The sequence below is a fragment of the Diplotaxodon limnothrissa genome, linkage group LG15 (assembly GCF_057381915.1).
Source record: "Diplotaxodon limnothrissa isolate DT_005_m linkage group LG15, D_limnothrissa_male_GT1.1, whole genome shotgun sequence".
NCBI classification, from domain to species: domain Eukaryota; kingdom Metazoa; phylum Chordata; class Actinopteri; order Cichliformes; family Cichlidae; genus Diplotaxodon; species Diplotaxodon limnothrissa.
Window position 1 is genome coordinate 23,454,309 of NC_140610.1, and position 19,908 is coordinate 23,474,216.

Consider the following 19,908-nt stretch of genomic DNA (forward strand, 5'->3'; position numbering starts at 1 on the left):
CACGCAACTTATTTTGTCTGTTACTTTCAGTCTAACTCACTTTCAGGTAAATGAACTTATAGGTAGATCAGCTTGATTGTTCACTTCTGGGTTTACTTATTGAGTCGAGAAAAAGTCTGTAAGAACAAATATGTTACAGTAAAATGCTTTTATTGACAGTGAAGAAAAACAAGATATTTTCTTGGTGTTTCTTATTTTAAGTTTCACTTGTCTGGATAACAAGTTCTTTGAAAATAAAAGCTACTTTCGGCTACTGTGCTATTTCTTTGAAAATATTCAACAATAATTGGCATTGAGATTTACAATATACATCCTTGTTTCACGGGTAAGTGACATTATTCATATTTTTGTTACAGTCAAAACAGAATTCTCTACAAAGACCCAAAACAAGAAAAAATCCGGTAAAAGTTTTATGTACATCTCTTGTATCCATCCACAGATAAAAAAAAATAGTCCTCCACATTTGCAAAAATTCAAATTTTTAACCAGTTTTCTTTATTTTTAACTTTTGGCTGACCATTTGAGAGAATACCAGTGAGCTAGGGGCTCAATGCAGTGCGATGTGCAGCAGCTTGTTTTGGTCTATTTAGCCTTTAAAGATTAAACTTGTGTGGGAGAACAAAAAGTCGCAAACTACCCTCAACTACTTGATTTTTACATGTCAGAAAACAGAAACTGTCAATCATGCAAAAGCATTAAAAACATCTGCTGCATAAAAACTGTTTCTAATGCTGATATAAAATAGCCACTAAATCCAGTGACCCAGTTAATGCAAACAGTATCCCCAAGACAAAGGAAGCATATAATGCTTTACTGATTTCACATAATTTATTTCCATGAAGAAATGTTCAAAACTGGATGTTGACAGTGTAAAATATGAAAATATGAAATACTTTTACCCCAGAGGCTGAAGTCTTTTCAGACTACAAGGCCATGTTATTCACCACCTCATCATTGTAATTGTTAAGTGCTGTTTTCTGTAACATACTCACAGGAAAATAAATAGACTGAAAATAAATAAAATCAAATTATATTCCAGATAAAACCTTTTAGTAGTTTATAAAAATGACAAACATCAGTGAGTCAGAAAAAGTAAAAAAAACAAAACATATCTTGATTAACAAGAAGCCAGAAAACAGGAAAAATGCATAAAATAAAAGTATTTTAAAGATTCTGAGAAAAAAGAAAGGTTTAACGGAGGATTTAACAGTTGTTTGGAGAAATACCCTACCATCTCAAAGGTAAGGGTATAAAAAAGTAAAATGTTTGAGGTTGTGGTATCAATATGTAATTGTCAATCAATATTTATTTACTTACAAATTCCAGAAAAACAAAGAGACCCTGTCAACTGACATGAATCCTCTTGGAGTGAAGAGTTGGTGAGATTGCAGCAGAAAGCAGAAAAATAAATGTTTATACCAAAAAATCTTGCACATAGGAGGAAGACAAACGCTCTCTTTCTACATCTTTTCAGTTCTTAGCTGAATTAAAAGAACACAAGAATGGACAGGTAAATGTCTGTGATGGTGAGCCCGATTTTTTTAAGCCCTCCTACCGATCAAGTATGAGAAGTAGCCATAACAAATTAGCCCTAAGGTTGACAAGTGCGGCACATCTACTGAAGAGGCCACCTGGTGCATATGATTTGTTGTGCTTTGTTGCATCCTATTTAGTACATTTGTAATGAGACTTACTCAATAAGTCTGTTATTTATTCTAATTTACAATTTTTAAGTAAAAATAGAATCGAAGTCTGACTTCATGCATTTCACATTATAGACCAGGACTTATGAGGTCAAAATAAGTGAAAACAAATGTGTTTCTTACAAGGTTTACGAGCTTGGACACAAACATGAAACAAGGCTACGTGTCAGCTAAGACCAAAGTATCTGCGTTTATGCAAGACTTTAAAAGGAAAAAGAAAAACTTTTATGGATACAGTAGGAATATTAAACTGAGAATATTCAGATGTCAAACTTTTGTGCTTCTCCTGTCCACTCTGCTTTCCTCGTCCCACAAACGGCAGCTCGACCAGCCATGACATGCATAACGGATAGAGTTAAAACTGAAATCATGTATTTCAGAAAAAGGCCTAAAGTTGTGCCTGTGTTTAAAATTGTGCGCTGAACTGTGCGCTACATTCTGTTTGGTCCAAATTTGGAAAACACTGCAGCACATTCCACTTGTCACATATTTATGAGTTCCACAATCTGTTTTACTGAGCGATATTACCGCCGAGTTACCATGTCATCAGCTTTCGCCTTCCCTCCAAATGATAACTAAACTATTTGCTCTTTGTGACTGCATGTGTTCACATTAGGATATGATTGTGTGCGTCTCTATAAAAAGAGCTTCTAAGATCAAGTGTTCTGATCCTACACTATCTTTGTGTGTAAACAGAAGAAAGAAGGTACAATGCTCAGGGATTATTCATTTCCTTAACTATTGAACCTTTTTGGGGGGGACGTAGCAAGTAGGTGCATTCAGTCACCATGAAATGTCACTGGAGCTTTAAATGTGTCCAGCAAAACAGCACACATCTATACACAATGCTGCGGTAAAAAGAAACTACAGTTAAACGCAATGAGGTCTTCATGGTGATTTTTAGACATCATCTAGCAAAGAAGTGCAATTCCTTGATTGGCCACTTGCCATTGGCGCAAAAAACGAGTCATTTCCCAGAGACGCCCATGTTGAAATGCCCAAATTCAGCATGACATGAAAATAACATATTTACAAGAAACAGCTGGGCGAAGCTAATTTCTCCCACCATGACAACTAAACTAGAGCTGAGTTTCTTTTTAGCTATAACCATCCATCTGGATAAAGTTAAAGGCTTAAAGTGAGGGTGTGGCTCCTTTATTTCACAGGTGTGCCACACAGGCAAGTAACTTTCTGCCAGGCCCCTCGACTATGGAACCAGCTCTAGTTTGGATTTGGGAGACAGACACTATCTCTACTTTTAAGATTAGGTTTAAAACTCTCCTTTTTGCTAAAGCATATAGTTAGGACTGGACCAGGTGACCCTGAATCCTTACTTACTTATGCTAAAATAGGCATAGGCTACTGGGGGATTCCCATGATGCATTGAGTGTTTCTTCTTCAGTCACCTTTCTCACTCACTATGTGTTAATAGACTTCTCTGCATTATACTAGTCATCATACTAGTTATTAATCTCTGGCTCGCTTCCACAACATGCTTTTTACCCTGTCTTCCTTCTCTCTCCCCAACCAGCCGCAGCAGATGGCCCCGCCCCTCCTGAGCTTGGTTCTGCTGGAGGTTTCTTCCTGTTAAAAGCAAGTTTTTCCTTCCCACTATCGCCAAAGTGCTTGCTCATAGAGGGTCATATGATTGTTGGGTTTCGCTTTGTATGTATAAATTTAGGGTCTACCTCATAATATAAAGCGCCTTGAGGCGACTGTTGTTGTGATTTAGCGCTGTATAAATAAAATGTCATTGAACTGAATCTTTTAAACCAACTTCCCTAAATTGACGTCTCCATTGTGCCGATGCTTTGTGAAAGACTTTTAATGGCTGTCTGTGTGGAAAAGCCCATCCAAGCTGTCCGTGAAACTTAAATATTCATTATTATTTTCATAATTTGAAGTCTTTTACTTGGAACTATTTAGGATCAGTGTTTGTGGACCTGTGCACTTTATGGATGCAGTTTGCTAACGAAAGTTAGCTGAGCCCTAGCTAGCACCCCACCCTCTCATCTAAATATGGTCACTTCTGACTCCAAAAGAAACATGGCGTGGAAGCTTCCAAATTGCTAATGCTGAGGTTTCAAACTGTGGGTTGGTGATGTCACAGTGCCTACATCCATCCTTTATACACAGTCAATTCATGCTGCTTTATAGAAAACAGTAAACATGTTCCGTATTCTTTGCTGAAGCAGGTTTGAAACAGATTCCAGGAGTTAATCTGAGTCAAAGGACCTTTTGATTACTGCCATGTAAAAAAATTTAATAGATATTTACAGTGAGATTCACATCTAGAGTAGAGCTTCAAAGAATAATTCAAGTAAACTCAGGAAATGGTGGCCTAACATCTGTGGCAGTATAAAACTGAACAAGATTGCTCTGCTCGCTTTCTCTTGCATCATGTGGTGAATGTTTAAATAATGTGGAACTGCTATTGAGAGGGGGGGGGGGAGACTATGTGCTTTGCCCCATTAAAGAGTTTATTTACAGGAACCAGTGTCACAGTCGTCTGGGACTGGCGGGGGGGGGTTCCAGCCAGTTTTCCTTCACTAACCAGCTAAGAGTGCCAGCCTTTACCTACAGCCAAGTAAAGTGCAATGGAGTGTCTTCTGCATGTCAGTGTACAACAATCTTTCCAGGAGCTTTGAAAGGAGTCAGGCAGCTTGGTTACAACATTAACTAATCCCATCCATGAGACACCTGTCCTAAATCACCTGTAGATTGTGGCTGTCTGTAATTAGACCTGGCTCACGCCCGGCGCCTTCAACTTTCCAAGTTTTAAGGAGGAGATTTTTGGCAACAAAAAGCAGGTACTGCTGTAGGTATTTGATGCCAACTTGTTTCCCACGGGAGCAGGGAGATAGTCTCACTTGTTTGTGATTGTGTGACTTGGCAGGTCACAGTGAGGTTTCACGAGAGAAGCTGACTGAGGGCTCCATCTTGTCTCCATTGGATTTCTTTTCTGAAGGGCAGTCTCCAGGACAATCAGTAGTAAGCTGGGACACAAACAAGAAATCAAAATGAACTGTAATGTAATTAATCAGACTTGATGCACACATCTCTTTTTGGGCTTTTTCTAGTAACTGCCAAATAACCCACAAAAGAACAACTCCTGTGACTCTTGTAACTATAAGATATTTCTGTCATGATCCTGGGTCTGCTGACCCAGCGTTTTGTGTTTAGTTTATGTAGCCTTCAGGTTTCCTAAGTTCATCATAATCATGCCTAGGTGTTTCTAGTTATTTTCCCCTCGTGTTTCCACTATGTTAAGTCTCCCCTGCTTTTCATGTATTTCATGTCTGTGGCTTATGTTGTCAGTTCAGGTTGTCATGTCTATATCTCACTGTGTTTCCTGTTTTATTGTGAAGAGGTCTGGTGTGTCTGTGTTCATCATGTTCAGTTACTCTCCCCCTGTGACGTAATTATGTTTATGTGTCAGCTGGGTTCCCATGTGTTGCCACTTCCCTCATTATCCTCCTGTGTCCATTTAGTCTGTGTGTTCTCAGTCATTCTTTGTCAGGTCGTCCGTTGTACTGCTCCGTTGTTTCCTATGTCTCCGCTCCAGGTATCCCTGTCAGTTTGTTATGTTTAGAGTTTTGTATGTTTCGTTTTAGTTCACCCAGTTTAGGTCATTGTTTAGTTTTCATCGATTCCCTATTATTTTGTACCCTCATTTCTTGCCTTAATAAACGGCTTGTTTTGTTATTCACATCTCATTTTGGTCTGCGCTTGAGTCCTTCCCTGCAACATACGGTCTGCCCTAGCCAGACCGTGACAATTTCCTTATTTACATCTCTTCTCATGGTTTTAGGTTTTTCTGAGCTGTGGATTTCAGAAATGTGGCAATTCAGGGTTTTATCCAAATCCAGCATTACTCTTTATGTAATTTATTATCTACTATTTGTAGATTTTGTGTGATTAAATCTCTGTTCTGATTGAAGCTGGCACAGTCCTGTGCTCTATTTAGCACCTACTAAAACGTTATTCTTAACACTGCCACCAGATGGCACCAATAAAAACATGCAGGCATTACTTGTGACCCCTGAAGCAAAGGAACAGTTGGACAAATCATTTTTGCTATTTTATTTTTTGCATTTATTAAATTGTGGTAACCTCATAACCTACAAAAGATTGTGTGAACCATTTTTTTAAAAAAAAACTTCAAACGTGATAAAAGCAATGAAGGAGAGCCTGAATAAACTCGGGTCTCTAAAGGGCGCTTCAACTGTGACTCAGCAGGATGGTGGGAAGGTGGTCTATCAACTGAATGGAGAGTCCTTAAACAGATTTAAAGGCCTGGCTTGTCTAAAGGGTTTTAAGCAAAATGATTAGAAACAACCAGCTGGCAGCAAGATAATGTGCGAAAGATAGGGTTTTAAAGCCTTGTCTGCTTAGAGGACAATTTGCAAGGCTAAATGCCAGAACAGAAACAAAAAGAGACTCAATGTTCAGGGAAAGTAGAGAAAGGTTCAAGAATCTGTCACCTCTGAAGGTCACATTAAAATATCACACAAAGAGACACTCAAACTAAATACAGTCAGCTGTACAGGACACAGAAAGCCAACAACATAATGTAAAAGAGATATTTTGAAAGGTGCCTGTGAATGGTTTCCATTTACTATCAATTATTGCTACTTTTCTGCCATTACAATAAAAATATAATTTTTATTTTCTGTAAGCGTGTGAATTTACATTTGTTTGTTTCCGGATAAAGACTCTACTTTCAAGAGGCAAAGAACTTTATTAGGTTACATTTTATAATACTAATATTTTATTTTACTGTTTAGCTAAACTGTTTAATCTAGTTGAAACATTCCTGGAAGGACTTACCGCTTTCAGGTGATTGCTGTCTGCTCCCATGTTCACATTGTGTCTTTTCAGTTCTGATTTGATTAAGGCTGAAAACAAAACATCATGAAATATTAGAAATCTAATATTTCATTTAATGAACACATGAACACATAGTGACATCCATATAACCCCCCCCACACACACACACACACACACACACACACACACACACACACACACACACACACACACACTGCTTACCTGTAAGAATTATTCCCAGGAAGATCCAGGCACAGAGAAAGAGATTTCCAGACAGTGGGCCATGGTCTGTGGTCAGTTTTCCCTGAATCAGAGTGAAAATAATCCCAAATATCTGCAAGATAAGTAAACACCCACATAGCATGTTAGCAACAATTGCTAATAAAGTACATTACATCCTTAAAAAACATTCCAGTCTCTGATCACTGGCAAAGTGATAAGAAGATGTGGAAAATTTGTAGCCAAAAGGTATAAAATGAAAAATAATATTTAGCTTCTTTAAAAAGTTTTATTATTAGAGGAATCAAAAGCTGTTTGGAGAAAGAGGTCCAATCTTATGTTTTCTTACTGCAGATGTGGCCCATAGTGCAAATAGAAGGCGCTCCTTAAGTATGAGAAAGTGTTGCACAGCTTCTGGAGTACCTGAGCAAAGGCATTGAGGAGTCCTGATGATGTTCCCTCAGACTCAGGGTAGGTGATCTCCACTCCAAACTCAAAGCCCAGTGGCAAGTAACCTGTCATGAAGAACCTGAAACACAGAAGTCACAGAAACGAGGTTTAGAGTCAAAACAAAATCCAATGACCTGATCTACATAATGTGCAAGAATATGTATTTTCATTTGGTATTTACATGTAAACATCGGCACTGTATCTCCCTAGGGGTGGGGTGTGTTTCAACAAAAAACACTGAAAGATGTGTGGCCTGCAAACAAGCTAATTTAACGTACTAGCATCAGCAACAGAGCCTGCAAAATGAAAAGCAGCTAATCAGTTTGTAACTGAGATCTGTATACTCAGTTTAAAAGGAAGGTAAAGCCTGTTCTCTGTTGGTTTGTTTGTTGTTGTTATTAAATAATATAACTATAACACTAAATATATTCTATGTATATATATTTCTTTAATGCTTCTTAAGAACAGCTGGACCTACCCCAGGACTCCAGCAGTGACAAAGACCAAGTGGATGTTTTTGAGGTCCAGAGTGAAGGTGAAGACCAACATGCCCACAAACGACAGGATGTACACGATCAGTGTGGTGATCCTGTGAAAAAGCAACAGCGCGAACATGAGAGCCCCCGTACTCATTTGATTATGGTCACCAAGCACAAACACAGCCTTCATACTTCTCAACATATCAAACTGTTTTTTCTCCCACACAGACCAAAACAAACTGACAAAAACTATGAGAAAACATTAAAATAGAGCTTTAATTGCAGAAACTGAATCATGGCCAAAGTGGCAGGTGTTTGACTGCTTTAATTTACTGTACCTGCCCTCCTGGCTGAGGGATTACCACTCTTTGTGTCAGACATATGAAACAACTCTGATATCCCTCTATATGATCAAAAGTATGCAGCCTTTTCTTAGCTGTCATGAAGGGGAATCTTACTGCTACAGTTCACAATAATATTTTAGTAATGTTATGTCAGCTCTCTGGGGAGGGTTTTTTCCTGTCTCAACCTTAAAATGCTTCCTCCGTTGGTTCAGAGCCTGTTCTCAAACACATTCAAAAGTGCTGAATGTGAAATAGACCTTATAATTCAAGCAAATGCTGCTGTGGCAGTGTCCAGTGAGCAGAGGAGGCTGCCATAGCATGCCATAGCATGCCATAGCAGTTATTATACACTGCAGTGTATAATAACCGCTGAAAAAACACTTTTCACTTTTCAGCAATATGTCTCAGTTTTTCTTAAATCAATCAACCTTTTGTAATATCCCTCAGAAACACACTGGCACAGCTCCTTGGTTTAACAGTCTTACTTCAGTGTCCTTTGGCAGATCAAAGGTAATGTCTTTGTTATTAGGAAGTCTTTCTGCCTTTAATGGATCACCGTTCTTAAAGATGTGCAAAATACACTAATATTTCTGCCATCCAGAAACCATCCTGCAGGCTGATGGGTCATATTTTTGACACCAGCCTATAACATAAACTATATCTATAGCTTGTGTAAGTGTGTAAGTGTCGCTTACTTGTACAACTTTGTGCGGTCCAGCCAAAGGCCACAGAGGATAGATCCAACCATCCCAGCAACAACCAAAGTCAAACCGATTCTACCAGCATTCAACTCCTGGTTCTGAGGAGAGGAGAGGAGAGGAGAGGAGACGAGAGAAGAGGAGAGGAGAGGAGAGGAGAGGAGAGGAGAGAAGAGGAGAGGAGAGGTTACAAGAGCCACAGTGCAGACAGCTGATTCAAAGGCATTAGCCTCCGTTTAAACTGAGCATACAGTATCTCAGTTGCAGGTGGAGATTAAAAAAAAGTCACATGTTTTGTCAGTATGATGGCTGTTAATTGGAGGCTGGGGGGAGGGGGGTCAGAGGTTTAAAATGCTTCTGGTGGGAGAGGGCTGCAAAGTCATCTAACAGTTTAGCCAAGAGACGGAGACTTTTTTAAGGTCATGTAAGGTTGAGGATCTGTGTGTGTGTGTGTGTGTGTGTGTGTTTGTATTGCTGAGACAAGCAGCAGCTGAATGAGCATCAGCTTTTCCATCACTCAGTGTGTGTACAGTGTCTGATGGCGACAGAGAAAAAAAGACATGAGTCTTTCAAAGTGACTGAATCAGCCCGCTCTCTGTTGATTTAGCTTTGTGTGTGTGTGTGTGTGTGTGTGTGTGTGTGTTATGGTGGGATGCAGGCATGCATGAAAGCAGCTAATGAACTCAGAGCCATAGACAATAACCTCGTGTCTCATCGCAGCCGTCACAAGTTGCTCTGTTCTTTGCTTTCTCAATAACCTCTGTATATTTCTCCCTCTCAGCCTCTCCATCCACTCTGCAGTTTTCTAACACCTGTTTTATCTGCATTTTACATTCACCAGAGTAACATAAATGACACAAACATGGTTTACAGTGGTCGAAGTGGAGCAGCTGGTGCACATATCAAATCAAAGAGAAACAGTGAACTGAAGGCTTCACTTTGCCCTTTGGCTCAAAATACAGTACACACAGAACTGCAGCTGCTGATATTAAAGTGCAATATCAGATGGTTTTATGTGTAATTTAAGCGTTTTTTATGCTTAAAGAGTCTATTGAGTTCTGTGTTGTAGAGGTTGGAAATCGGTATATATATTAGACACTTGTATGCAAGGAGGAGAGATGTTTAGCTTTGTTGACTGTCACCAGTTATTGTTTGGGTTATTTTTAAAAGCATTTATGTCTCACATTCATGACTCCCCAACTTTGGTCTCTAGGTGGCTTTTACTTGTTTCTTGAAGTCTCAAAAGCATCAAAACAAAAACAGATGCATCACAGTTATTAGCCTAAGTAAAAAAGCCAGATAAACATGAATAAAGTTAGTAGGTTGTGTGGTATTACTTAACATCTTGCTATATAAGAAAACGGAGTTATCTTACCAATAAGTAAGTAAGCATGTTGATTGCAAGTTTCCAGCGCTTTTACCAAACGAAAGAGCTTCTTAACATCAAAAGTATCAGAATAAGTAAGATGGAAATTTCAAACCAGTGGGTTTCCAGAGTTATTGGGCTTGATCTTGTGCAAACATCAAAATGTCTGCACAAGATTTATTAATATGTTTATTAGTATATCAAACTAGTGAGCAATCCATTGACCAGTTTAATGACACCAGAACCAATCAACCTGATCAAAATTACAAAACTGTGAAGATCGTCATGAGCTAAGAGCTCAGAATAACGATTACTATGTTAATTATTAATAACAACCTCTTCACAATCAAATCAACTTGATTGTGATGAGTGTTTGTAGTCATGGATGTCTGCTACATTATTGTACTGTAATGTGTAACAGCGGTTAGCACTAACTGCCTCACATGCTCTGTGGGGCCTCTCTGTGTGGAGTCTGTTTGCTCTCCCTGTTCCTGCTTTGGTTTGCCTCCGGGTGCTATGGATAACTCCCAGTCCCAAAATATGCATGTTATGTTAACTGGCATTTCTAAAATGACCTCGTGATACTCATAACTTCTCCAGAGTCATCTTGCCCAGTCTCAGCTGGGACGGATGGATGATTTTACCTCATAACAGGCCATGATCATCTGGTTGAGAAGTGTTGAGACAGAGTAGAAGGAGCCAGTCATTATACCTGCAGACAGACAGCAAAGGCAAAGGTGAGCACAGTTTTGCATTTAGCTTAAAATTGAAATAATCCATGAGGATTATGACTGAGCTAGAATTGGATGTTTATAATTTTAAATAATAAATAATAAGTATAATTCTGAATGTAAACACCCAAAGCAGACATTAAAATAAGAACCAAACAGTAAAAGTAGCATTAGTAGTAGTGATGTACTGTAAATTGATGTTATAGCTCTTCTTTCATTGAGCCTCTGAGACCCCAAAAAAAAGCAAAATATCAAAGTTTTTGATATTTATTTATTTTTATATAATATAAGTATTGTGGTTGAAAGAAATATGTGACAGTAAAATAAAAAAAATATTTATTTTTAGTCCTATGTAAAGGACATCTGGTCTTGCTTGACTGCAGAATGGTTTAATGTAATGATATTGTTTTCATTTTTGTGTGGGTTTCTGGTAAAATGTATTTTTATTTCATGGACATCAACAGTTAGGTGAAGGTAACATGTCTGAAGACTAAAACATGATTTTAACAAAGAAGTTTTAGCTTAAACTTCGTTCTGCACACCTGATTATCACTAAGGTTGTTAGGTCATATCTCCCACTGATCATGTGTGACATGACAGAGTGATATGAGTGACGCAGAAAGGATTTCACTCAGAATTGTGAAAGGGGACTCAGACTTAGTGCTGTCAGGAGACGAGGTAGAGAAGGGCCAGACAGCAAAACAGGAAAGCTCAGAGGAGGGAATACTAACTTTTGAGGAAATGACTATACCTGAAGTTTATTACTGATACGAAGTGTTGTGTATGTTAGGCTGAAGTTGTGGGATTTGGTTTCTCTGGCACAAAGTGGAGAACAAGACATCTCCTCAGCTACTGATGTAGCACTGATGTAGTCCTGTTGCAGTCCGTTTAAGAGAGGTCTCACCTTCCAGAGGGCATTATTGTTTTCCCCTCAGAGCCAACCTTTAATGTACTTTTAGCAAATGTATTACTAATGACAGAAATCAAAAAAAGTTTTTAATGTAAGCTAAATTTTAGCTCATTATGCATTCTACATTTATGTGTGTGTGTGTGTGTGTGTGTGTGTGTGTGTGTGTGTGTGTGTGTGTGTGTGTGTGTGTGTGTGTGTGTGTGTTTAGTGTACACATTGTAATCCCAAAAAGCTTTAAAGCCCTGGGTTACAAATTGCTTCTTACCCATAACGGTGCTGTCACTTTTTCTCTGCTCAGGCTCTGCAATAACTTGTACAGCCTCCTCTGCACTTTCACCATCTTGCTCTAATTCCTACCCTCCTCCACTTCCTCTTCTGACTACAATAGGTCTGATTCTCCTTCTACAATTCTGAGCAAAATCCTTTCTACCTCACTCTTTCCTCAGCTTCCTGAAGGAGGGACGTAGGTTGACACCAAGAGTTAGCAAGTCATTTATCCACGTACACTGCCAAGGACACGGAATACCCTTTGTTTTAAAAGGGTAAAACTGATGTATATTTCTGAAATCCTACTAAACTTAATTAACGCACCCCATATCGAAGAAACAATCTGATATGATTTTAGAAAATATGTGATCTGTTAGCCCAACCCTCAGATAGGATGCATCACTACAAAGCCCACAATGTCCTCTTGCCAGTGCAGTAGGACTCATGTAGGGTGCATACTTTGTGCTTGATGCAGAGGCCTCAGACTGATTTCACTCACAAAGCACAAGAATGAATTGCTGCGACTTTAGAAGTTAATGTTTATTTGATGGAAAATTACTAAATGCACAGCTCTGTTTGTGTGTGTGTGTGTGTGTGTGTGTGTGTGTGTGTGTGTGTGTGTGTGTTAGATTAGCCTTTATTGTCTCCTTTAGGGGAAAATTGTCTTGGACAAATGAGGAAAACACATCATGTAAGATAACAGTTTGATACCCTGTACCTTTTTCTTGAGGGTTTCAACTCATACTCTTTATAAAGGATGTGATTTATACCCTCAGTGATTTTCAGACAATGTTTTATTAATGACTCTTCAAATATCACCTGGAGAGAAGATGAAGTGAGCATCCCAGTTATCATTAGCATATCCAGTTATTATTATTTAAGTATCCCAGTGCTGCTCTTTTTAGAACAAATCGCCCCAAGCATCTTGAAATTTACACACTAGCAAAAAAAGGTTATGAAATTCAACCTTGGTGCCACAGTGTTTGTTTAATGGAGCTTATCAAAGGTGAGACAGCGGTCAGCTGTTTTCTAAGAATGCAGAAACAGAGGTGTGCATAGAGAAGTAATTCTAGCATAAAAAGAAAGCATACCAAATGAAAGAAAATATGTGTAGCAGTACTGTGGGTAATGCTGCTATCTGGAGTAACTTTATAGTGATAAGGTTGTGACATTGTAATGATAATCTGTATAGGTGATAATGGTGGGTGAGAAGAAGTTGCTACTATTCATCATGATGATAACAGCATAGGCCGTAAGTCCGGATAACATAGGTAATGATCGTAGTATTACGCAATCTTTACTGGACTCCTGCTTCATATCATATCAAATAATTGGAGGAAATATCAGGGCTGAATATGCTGAGTGTGGCCAGGGTTTGTTTTGACTAATGGTAATGTATTAGATCTGCTGACCTGAAAGAGTCTCCAAAATGTTACCAAAAATAAAGACAAACAATGTAAAAGTCAGGTGTTTTACACTTGCCATAGGTGATGAGGAGCAGGACAAAGGCTTTATTCTTCACCAGGTTGAGGATGGACTGTTTGTAAGAGTAATCTTCAGGAGGGGAGTCTGGTAAGACAGCCTGTGCTTGACTGGGAGGGAGAGGAGGTCTGTCTTTTATGACTGTGGAAAAGGCAGAAACAGTGAAGTCATGGACCTTTTATGTGAGAAGAAAATAAATCAGAGCCTCTGTGAGCATACAAGAACCAGAAAAGTTAGGAAATTATTGATATGTGGTATCAAATGTAAATAATACACATCTGCGTACATACAGCCCACATTTTGAATTATAAACTATTTATTTAGATTATTTTTGACTCAATTCAAGTATGAGGTTAAATCAGAGATTTGTTATAGAGTCTGAGGTAGTTTCAGGAAGTCAGCTGCCAAAACCAGGAGTTCCTGAAATTACTGCAATGGAACTTTGATAATATGTCAACTCTTGATTGGCTCGTTTTAAACCAGCTGCAGTTTCAACACTGTGTGTTTACATACGGTGTCATAGATATTTAAAGACACCTACTATTAACCCCACTTTACAGAATGATGCAGAATCTTAATCTCAAACCCAATTCATGATCCTGAACTGGATGCTTAGTGTTTTTTAGAATATTTACAATAATCTTAGTCTCAAGAAGACAACCTGGCCCTTGGATGCACAAAAGCATACTTGCACACCTGTGTACCTGGAAGCAGAGGTGTGCCAGTGTTCTTTGTACCTGCAGGCCTCTGTACACATGTACACAACAGAAGTCTGAGTTTGAGCACCACTCCCTGGCAACTGAAACATTTGGCAGTACCAAGAAAACGTATGCTGCTTTGCATAATGTAAGCCAGCGTGCGACTGTGTGATATTAAATGTGTACCTATCACTGCCAGGACGAAGAGGACCGTGGAGACGGCAGCTGTACCGTAGAACATAATCATGATGTTGTGACCTGTGAGTTCAACATTATCAGGGGTGTTAGGAACCAAAACAGGAGGCAACAAGAAGCCAATGGCTGTCCCCAACTACAAATAAAAGGCACAGGAAGAGAGAGAAGAAGAGATTATTTACTTACACAAATATTACTATTGCTAAACTGAGCATATAAAGAGCTGATAATCTGGTGATGATAGTGTTGTCCATTAGTTGGCTGTGGCTAAGAAATTATTTTTCATCTACTATAGGCCTATTCTTAGGTTTTATTAGTCCTAGTATGTTCCACTGGTCCCTAGTTTTTCTAATTTCTCTATTTCTAGTAATGAAAATGTTGGAATTTAGACTGTTTGTTCGTGGGTACAATGATTTTTGGGGGGTCAATAATTGTCAGTGAGTTCTTGGCTGTTATTATTGTATTTGTTGTTCATTTGCTGTAAAAACTTTGAATGATCACTAAAATAGAATCACGTCTCTATTCCCCCCTGACTCGGTCTGCTCACTAAACTCCACACAAACCTAACCTATCAATAATCTGTGACACGCGCACGCGCTGACCTGATTTCCGAGCACTGCCGTGGCGCACGCAGTGGAAACCTCTCGGGGTCCGAACCACACCGAAGCCACGCGGGAAGGCAGGCCGAGGATGAACACCTGCGCCACGGAGCAGATGACCTGCGCGGTGACGGTGACTGCGAACAGCTGGGGGTTCACGCTCGCGCATTTCAGCCAGGCGCCGGCGCAGTTGAGGCCGGCGCCCAGCAGGGCCGTTAAGCGCAGACCCTTTCGGTCCAGCAGCCAGGTGGCGGGGAAGATGAGCGGCACGTAGGCCACCATGTAGACGATGGAGAGCCAGTCCACCTTGTCGTTGGTCACCCCGTAGTACTGCGTGAACACGTTGGTGATAATGCTGTACTGGATCCACTGGAAGGCGTTCACGAGGGAGTACAGGCTGAAAACGGCCAGCACGGCGAACCGGCGGGCGTACACCCTGGTCTCCAGCCTTTTCTCTTCCTCCTCCTCGCCTTCTCCTCCTCCTCCTCCGTTAGGTAGCATCACCTCTCTTTCATCAGGCGGAGCTTCCTTGTCCTCCTCCAGCTCCTGCGCGCGCTTTGAGATTGTCTCCCCGGCCGCTTCGTTTGGCCGTTCCTCGTCCTCTGGCTCCTTCCTGCCGACCGTGATGTCGTCAGGTGCGCCGGTACCCGCGCGCAGATGCTCCTGCACGAGCTCACCGGCGACCATGATGCGTGTTCGCAGCCTTTTGCTCTTTTTGCGCGATGCTGAGTCCAGAGATGATCGACTGAGGCGAGCTGAGCAGGAAACAGAGAGGTTTCCTCATTTGGTTACCGGTGAAAAAGAAGGCTGAGCTGCAGATGACTGAAATATGAACAACTGCTGACTACATATCCTTAAATATGAAAATACTCGAACACTCAACACTCCTTAGAAAACAATACCCGGCTTCTGTCAAACAGCGTGCTGCTCCCGGTCTGACACACTTGATTCTCTCTCTCTCCCTGTCTGGTGGTTTCAATACGTCTCTCTACCTTTTAAGCCGACTCTGACACAAAGCCTTTCGATAACGATGAGCCAATAGCAGAGCAGCATGAGCTTGTAGTAGTATCTAGTAGTGCTGCCTGTCTGGGCGTATGTGTGAATGGTAACCGTGGAAGCTCTGATGCACACGTAAAGAAAAGTCTCTGCTAGGAAGTCAAAACGAGTCAGTTTCGTCACTAAATCATCTTCTCTTTAATCTGCTTTCTAATACCAAAAAAGTAACGCGAGATCATTTAAATGTTTGTGGATGTTAGACTGTTTCTAATTTCTACCAAATTAGATGAGTGAGTTATTTTCATGTAATCTGTGCTTCTTGTGAGATCTCTCGGTACCATAGTCAGCGGCTCCTAGAAACACGGCCTTAAACTGTCAGACTCTCCCGTGGAAACAGCTCAGTTTGGGAGCAATAGACACACCCTCTACTTTTAGAGCCCTGCTTTAAACAAAGTAGAGGCTGCTTTGTTTAAAGCAGGGCTGGAGCAGGCACGCTTGACTCACCTGATATTTATGCTGTTGTATGCCCAGGGTGCTGGGAGACTTCCCATGATGCACTAAGCATTTCCTTCTTTTTCTTTTTACTCCTGCTGCTAATATGCCACTACTCTATGCGACTAATGTTTGGCCACTCTCTCGTGGATTTTATGTTTACACTGTCTACACTCCTCTTTCTTTGGTCACAACAGATGGTTGTGCCTCCCTGAGCCTATGGGAGACGTGGATAAAACAGTGTTCTTCCTCACCACAGTCGCCAAGCCCTACCTTAATGGGGATTATCAGATTGCAGGGGTTCTTCCTCTAATACTGTAAATGGTATACAAGTAAAGATGAACAGAACTGATAGAAAAAATATAAAACTAATCAGTGTTCCTTTAGTCTGTAGCTACGCTGCCTGTTCCATATACTCAAAGTAGCCTGTCCATATGCTGAGCATTATCTGCTCTAATCCTAGTGTGACCCAGTGAGACTGGATGCCGCAGCAAGTCTGATCCTACAGGTGATTCACACCTACAGTAAAATCTACACGCATCTGATCTCTTTACTGGACTTTAAAATGCAAAGCAAGCAACATTTCACAGCCCTTTCTGTGTTTCTTTTCCAATGAATGGCAGTGCAGTGTTGTTTGACTTCACTGAACAATGTGTAAATATTCAGCTTGCAATCATTTATAAATCTCCAGCTTGTAAATATCCCAGTTATTATTATTAGGTTCTTTCTCAGTGGGCTTAATCAAACTTCTGTCCACTCCGGACGTCACAACTACGTTAATTATACACAGTGGTTGGTTTTATTTATTTTGTTTTTATGCAGCTGGCTTTACAGGTTCTGCAGACTGTAGAATACCTGAGGTTGAATCTCGTACAAGGCTTGTTTTCTCATGTATCAGTGTTTTATGAAAGCCTGACAACTAAAGAATAAAACAAAACCAAAGGAAACTAAGATCACACCTCGACTAAATTTGAAATTTAATATCTGATGTGGGATTCTTACTCCACATTCTAGTAATCTCGAGGCGAGGGATGTTCTACTTTCGCTCGCACAGAGTGGCTCATCTCCCTTAATAAATTATCTTTGAGACCCCTCTTCCGGTTTCTTGTTGCCCAGGTAACTAGTGCATTCTCACAGCTTACCTTTGGATAATTTATGAAAGGAAATCTAGTCCACATTAATACTTCCTACAAAGATAAAAAGTAATGTCCGGGTATGAGGATCGGGCTCTGCTGGAGCTGAATCAGAGCAGGGAGACGTGGTGTCAGGTGGAGATGAACCCCCGGCAGGGCTGGGAGAGATCACAGAGGAGACATTACCGGAGTCACTTGAAGTCCAGCTCGGTTCTCCTTACAGCTCTGACCGGCGGACCGCAGCGCAGAGAGGCCTGCACCCAGCGGCCTGCCCCCATCAAGCTCCCGGAGAGAAGGCACTTCGAGGAGGGCTGTAAGAAGGCTTCTCTGAAGATTTTACAGAAATGTTTCTGTAGATCTGATATGGACACGAGAAACTGTGTGTCTGTCCCAAATACTTTAAAGATATTAATATTTAATTAGGTAATTAAATTCTAAAAGGCTGAAAGATTCAATATTTTAAAACTACAGCAAACCTGTATCCACAGTTATTTAGTTTATCAAAGAATCCCACTTTCCAGATATTCCAATTTCCCGTATTACGTTATTAAAGATGAAATTTGTTTAGTACCTTCATTTGCTCCACAGTACAGAGAAATGAAATGAAATGTTAGTAATGAGAGATAGTTTGCACACATGCCATTACATTAGGACCCTACAGGTCACCTGTTTTATGACTGCTGTTGTCAAACATGTGGCCCACATGTTTTTGCTGACAGACCCAGCCTCAGTAGGTCCTTTCCACCTCATTGGATGGTTTTGCAGAAAAGGAGAGCATGGCTGTTTAACGTGCTAAATCTGAGCCTCAACCCTGAATCATGGTCAGTTTCTCAGCCTTCTCATTAAAAGATTTTACCCACAATGTGTCATACAACACCTTACTAATCTACTTACACCTAGGAGCCACGCTGATGCCTTTCTCTAACAGTAGACGGGAAAAGTAAAAAACGAGGCGTATTATTATTAGCTTGATGTTAAAAACTTGATGCAGTGGTCTTACCAGTCCAGTCTACTTAAGGTTAAATTGATGGTATGTGGCCCACAAAGTAAAATGAGTTTCACATCACTTACCCAGGCAATCATCTAATGCTAATTTACCACTTGTACTGTAGTTAACTGGCTTAAAGTTTAAAATCTGTAGTGCACCACTTAATTGCTGCATGTCTTGATCAGGCTGACATAAACATATTTATCAAAAACATGAGGTGGAACTATGCTGTATCAATGATTTATGGAGGAAAACAAAACTGATGCTATTCTTCTTGCTTTTATTTAACTGAAATTCTACTTAAGTATTGTTTTGTTAATGTTCAATAGAACTTGTTTGAAAAACAAGTTTGAGAACAGCCGTATTATTTGATTTTCTATAAAGTGATCAAAAAGAAAATGAGCAGCTGTTGACTCCTGAGATCTGTCTCTTCTCTTCCAGATAAAACTCACCTGGTCTAGAGAGCTGCAGCCTTAGAAGATGACCTGAGCTCATACTGCAGATACACCAGGGACCCAGACGTGGGGCAACTTTCAATATTTTATTTTCACAACTAATATATGACGTGATACAAAACCCCAAATACGCTGGAGATCATGGCACATGAGGTCTTAAAAGATTTGATTGTACTTGTTATTGACAGTACCGAAATTAAAAACTCATTTTTAAAAAATAATTTCCATGCATCACTCGCTTTGGTCAAGAAAGACACATCTCATTAATTATTAAAATCATCTGCAAGACTTTGCAAAAAGCTTCTAGCTTGTGTGAAACTTAAAAAAAACCCTCAAAAGTAAAGAAAAACCTTTCTGATATTCAAACGTTAGCAGTGTTCATCACGTGTTTAAAAAAGTTCACAGCCTCGCAGTGAAACACTGAGAGGCGGACAGTAGTAATAGGGCATCGTCACTGATCTCTAGAATCGATTAGATTCCGATTCACAAGGTCCCGAATCGATTCGATTCAATTCGATTCGATTTGAATCTGGGAAATTTTGCCTCAGACAGTCAGAAATATTATATATAGGTGTGAGCATCAGAGCAGATGGCTTTGTGTCAAAGTAGCTGAAGATAAAACACAGAAAAACATGAAGGTGATTTTCCTGGCCTGGGATTTTACAAAAATATGCTGCAGTAGATCAAAAACGAAAGAAAAACATTAATCAACATATGAACATTACCTCTGAAGTTACAGAGGTTTTATTAGAGACACGGCTAAGCGTTTTGCATAATTTAAAAAGTTTAAATTTGTTCAGAAGCCTATTTGAACGGCAGAAATTACGTTTTCTTTTTGGAAGTAATTAAAGGGGGGGGGGGAAACAGCGGCCG

The 19,908-nt window shown here is 40.0% G+C and overlaps 2 protein-coding genes across 2 annotated transcripts; one reads left to right on the plus strand and one right to left on the minus strand.

Annotated features, from left to right (window-relative positions):
• Positions 1-4,600: 4,600 nt before the first annotated feature.
• Positions 4,601-15,658, minus strand: LOC146617554 (choline/ethanolamine transporter FLVCR1-like). Its single transcript, XM_085372649.1, has 10 exons — positions 14,975-15,658; positions 14,364-14,508; positions 13,480-13,620; positions 10,734-10,801; positions 8,721-8,824; positions 7,681-7,791; positions 7,176-7,281; positions 6,756-6,867; positions 6,534-6,601; positions 4,601-4,699 (listed from the first exon to the last, which is right to left on the minus strand). Exons 1-10 carry the CDS (start codon positions 15,656-15,658, stop codon positions 4,601-4,603), a joined length of 1,638 nt encoding a protein of 545 aa, XP_085228775.1.
• Positions 15,659-17,664: 2,006 nt separating this feature from the next.
• spata45 (spermatogenesis associated 45) lies at positions 17,665-19,041 on the plus strand. Its single transcript, XM_085373482.1, has 2 exons — positions 17,665-17,905; positions 19,022-19,041. Exons 1-2 carry the CDS (start codon positions 17,665-17,667, stop codon positions 19,039-19,041), a joined length of 261 nt encoding a protein of 86 aa, XP_085229608.1.
• Positions 19,042-19,908: the final 867 nt, after the last annotated feature.